General features: G+C 59.5%; 1 protein-coding gene across 1 annotated transcript in view; it reads left to right on the forward strand.

The window, feature by feature from the left end:
* Nucleotides 1-5: 5 nt before the first annotated feature.
* Nucleotides 6-3,779, forward strand: part of PLK1 (polo-like kinase 1) — a gene marked incomplete at its 5' end in the record, with an annotated part of 4,314 nt that continues 540 nt past the window's right edge. The window contains 8 exons of the mRNA XM_010157920.1: nt 6-155; nt 263-407; nt 803-896; nt 1,370-1,589; nt 1,867-2,031; nt 2,210-2,287; nt 2,723-2,877; nt 3,293-3,475. Of these exons, the coding sequence (XP_010156222.1) occupies nt 6-155; nt 263-407; nt 803-896; nt 1,370-1,589; nt 1,867-2,031; nt 2,210-2,287; nt 2,723-2,877; nt 3,293-3,475 (1,190 nt within the window). The remainder of the gene's footprint in view (nt 156-262; nt 408-802; nt 897-1,369; nt 1,590-1,866; nt 2,032-2,209; nt 2,288-2,722; nt 2,878-3,292; nt 3,476-3,779) is intronic.

The following is a 3,779-nucleotide window of genomic DNA, read 5'->3' on the forward strand; positions in this document are numbered from 1 at the left end:
GCACAAGCGGCGGAAGGCGCTGAGCGAACCCGAGGTGCGGTACTACCTGCGCCAAATCATCCTGGGCTGCCAGTACCTGCACAGCCACCGCGTCATCCACCGCGACCTCAAGCTGGGCAACCTCTTCCTCAGCGACGACATGGAGGTGAAGATCGGTAGGTGTCGGCGATGCGATGCTCCGTCAGCCCCCCCCCCGTGGTGGGGGCCCCCGCCCCGGGGACCGGCCCCCCTGGTCACACCCTGTCCCCCCTCCCTCTCCCAGGTGACTTTGGCCTGGCCACCAAAGTGGAGTTCGACGGTGAGCGCAAGAAGACCTTGTGTGGGACCCCCAACTACATCGCCCCGGAGGTGCTGGACAAGAAGGGGCACAGCTTTGAGGTGGACATCTGGTCTATCGGCTGCATCATGTGAGTCAAAACGCCTCCGGGGGTTGGGCAGTCCCTGAGGTCCAGGTCTCGTTGGCCCCTCTGGGTTTCGGGGCGAGCTGAAGCATTGGGCGTGCTGTCCCCAGAGCCCGTGTGCTGGCGCCTGTGCCTCGCGTGGGGCGCGTCCGGACACACGGCAAAAGGCGCTTCCCAAAAGCCAGTGCTTCCTAACGGGAAATCTCCCCCAGAGGGTACTAGCCCCCAGCTTCCCTTTGCAGGAGCCAGGCATAGTACGTGTAGCTGTCTGCACTCCTGCCTGTCCCATGCCAAGCGTTCCCTCTGCCAGGGAATTCCCAGGGTGTGCTCTGGACGGGGTCGCTTCTGCACACAAGTTGCGGTCCCTTTAGCACAGCTGATGCCCTTCTGTGACCGCGCAGGTACACTCTGCTGGTGGGGAAACCGCCCTTTGAAAGTTCTTGTCTCAAAGAAACGTACATCCGGATCAAGAAGAACGAGTATACCATTCCCAAGGTATGGCGCTTCCCGTGGGCGGATCCGTTGTCCTCGCGGCGGTTCCCGGTCGGCCGTCCGCTGTGCCGTCCCGTTCCCGGCACTTAACGGGCTCTCGCACAACGGTGCGGTGCTGGGACGTTTCAGTCGGTGGTGGAGTGAACCTATAGGAACAGCTTCCTCCTGGGGAGCCAGCAGCTCCCCTGTGATCCAGCAGAAATCCGAGCTGGGCAGTTGAGATGCTCAAGTCCATGAGGTCTGGGCCAGCTCCCAGCTCATCCCGCTGCTGTTGATTTGGTCTTGCTAAAGTTGGCTGACAAAGCTGCGCGTGCGGTCGGGACACAGTCTCCATACCTGCCTGGCTCTGGTTCCCTGGGCTTGCGAGCCGCTTGCCCGACGTGGCACAGGGTCCCTGCTCCGAGCAGAACCTCCCCCGGGCTGTATATCCAATGCTCCCTGACCCTCACCTGCAAACTCTGCCTGTCTCCTCTCAGCACATCAGCCCCGTAGCTGCTAACCTCATCCAGAAGATGCTGAGATCTGACCCTGCCACGCGCCCGACTATCGACGAGTTGCTGAATGACGAGTTCTTCACGTCGGGGTACATCCCCGGCCACTTGCCCACCAGCTGTCTCACCATTGCTCCTAGATTTTCCATTGCTCCCAGTGCACTCGAGCTGAGCGGGCGGAAGCCGCTGACTGCACTCAACAAAGGTAAGAGCAGGCGTCCGGAGGCGAGAGGGGCCGGCAATGCCGGATGAGAGCCCCAGAACCATCGGTGGGGAATGTGGCGCTGCCTTCCCCCGTTCTCATGAAAACCTGGAGCGTTTTGTGAGCGGGAGAGGTGTCTCCTCACCCTTTGCCCGGCAGGGAGGAAGGGCCAGCACTAGCTTTAGCTCTGTGGTGTGTAACGCGTTTCCTGTAGCCAGGGTGGGATGCGGGTCTGCTGCCTCCCCGTCACGCCTGCGCGCTCACTTCTTTCCCGGCCCAGGGCCAGACAGCCATGCGCTGGACCACTTGCCTGATAAAGAAGATGTAGCTGTGGTGCCGGAGCCGGAAGCTGCCGCTGACATTGACACTCTCTTAGCCGACATGTTACAGCAGCTGACTGCAGTCAACTCAGCCAAGCCCTCTGAGAGGGTGGCAGTGAGGCAAGGTGAGTATGGGGACAATCCTGGCCTTCCTGGGTAACCTGCTTCTCAGTCCCTCTGCCCTTCTCTGAGGGAGAGAGCAGCTGGCCTGTTGCAGACTGGAAGCAGCAGCTACTCACCTTCCCGCTGGGGTGCGCAGGGGGCCGTGAGGGGTCTTCTAACAAACGCCTTTCCTCTCTGCAGAAGAAGCTGAAGATCCAGCCTGCATTCCCATCTTCTGGGTTAGCAAATGGGTGGACTACTCGGATAAATACGGCCTAGGTAAGTAACACGGGGGCAGCACTTCAGGGCTCTGGAGAGGCTGGGGGAAGCTTGGGTTTGGGCACTGGGTAGGTCTGGTGCTTTAATCACAGCGCTCCAGTGGGAGTGTCCAAGATAGCTGCCAGGAACGCTACCAAATACCCTGTGAATCCAGGGTAGTGGTCACTGAACATCAGCCCTGGCCACTCTGAGGTGGACAGCGGCTACTGGCCGTGTGGCTGGATGTCCTCCCCAGCGAGCACATGTACCCACCGACGACAGACCCAGAGGAGTAAAAGTGTCCCTGGGCCTCCACGAAGAGGAGGATCCTTAGACCTTGCAGGGATTTGGGGGGGACTCTCAGGGAACCCCCAGATGACACAACCCTCCGCCTTTTGTATTGCACACAACTGGTGGCCGTGTGTTTGAGGCCTAACGGGCTCCCTCATGACCTAGGTTACCAGCTGTGCGACAACAGTGTTGGGGTTCTCTTCAACGACACCACTCGGCTCATCTTGTACAACGACAATGACAGCTTGCAGTACATCGAGCAAAACGGCACAGAGTCCTTCTTCACCGTGAGATCCTACCCCTCTGCCTTGAGCAAGAAGGTCAGTCCTGGGGACGGGGTCCCGCCCCGTGAGACTTCTGCCAGCCTTGCTGGGCTCTGGCAGGGTGGGTTCCAGGGAGAAACATCCAGACCTGGGGTCAGTGGCATTCTGCTGGCAAAACCTGGCCCCGGGGACAGGCACTGACAGCTCTAACAGGCTGTTTCTCGTTGCTGTCAGAGGCTCATTTGTGAGCAGTTTCACAGCAATAAGTGCTCACAAGACTTGCGGGTACCAACGTGCTCAGCAAAGTGACTCTTGGGTGTCACAGCCCGAGTTAACTGAGAGTGTGAGAATTTGCACAAGTCTGGGCAGTGACATCTCAAGCTCAGAGACATAGGGAGACTCTGGGACTGTGACAGCAGCCCCCTTTCAGGCCATCCTCAGCCTGTCTGCTCACAGCCTTTCCCATCTGCAGATAACACTATTGAAATACTTCCGGAACTACATGAGCGAGCACTTGCTGAAGGCGGGTGCTAACATCACACCACGGGAAGGAGATGAGCTGGCCCGTCTACCCTACCTCTACACGTGGTTCCGGACCCGCAATGCCATCATCCTGCACCTCAGCAACGGCACTGTGCAAATCAACTTCTTCCAGGTGAGGCTGCTACTCGGCTTTTTCCGGGGCTGTAGCTCCGGCTGCTGGAAGCCCTGCTCCAGGCAGTGCTGTATGTGACAGCAGGAGGGTATAACCCAAGCTGATCCAGCCCTGGAAGTGTCCAAGGCCAGGCTGGATGAGGCCTGGAACAACCTGGTCTGGTGGGAGGTGTCCCTGCCCATGTGGGGCTGGGTGGGCTTTGAGGTCCTTTCCAGCCCATGGTTCTAAAAGTGCCCAGTGAACCGGGCGCTTGGGAGGCTCTTTCCTGTGTCTGCTGGTGCATCAGCCACCCTGACACCCCTCG

Source organism: Eurypyga helias, unplaced genomic scaffold (assembly GCF_000690775.1).
Source record: "Eurypyga helias isolate BGI_N326 unplaced genomic scaffold, ASM69077v1 scaffold12168, whole genome shotgun sequence".
Classification (NCBI taxonomy): Eukaryota; Metazoa; Chordata; class Aves; order Eurypygiformes; family Eurypygidae; genus Eurypyga; species Eurypyga helias.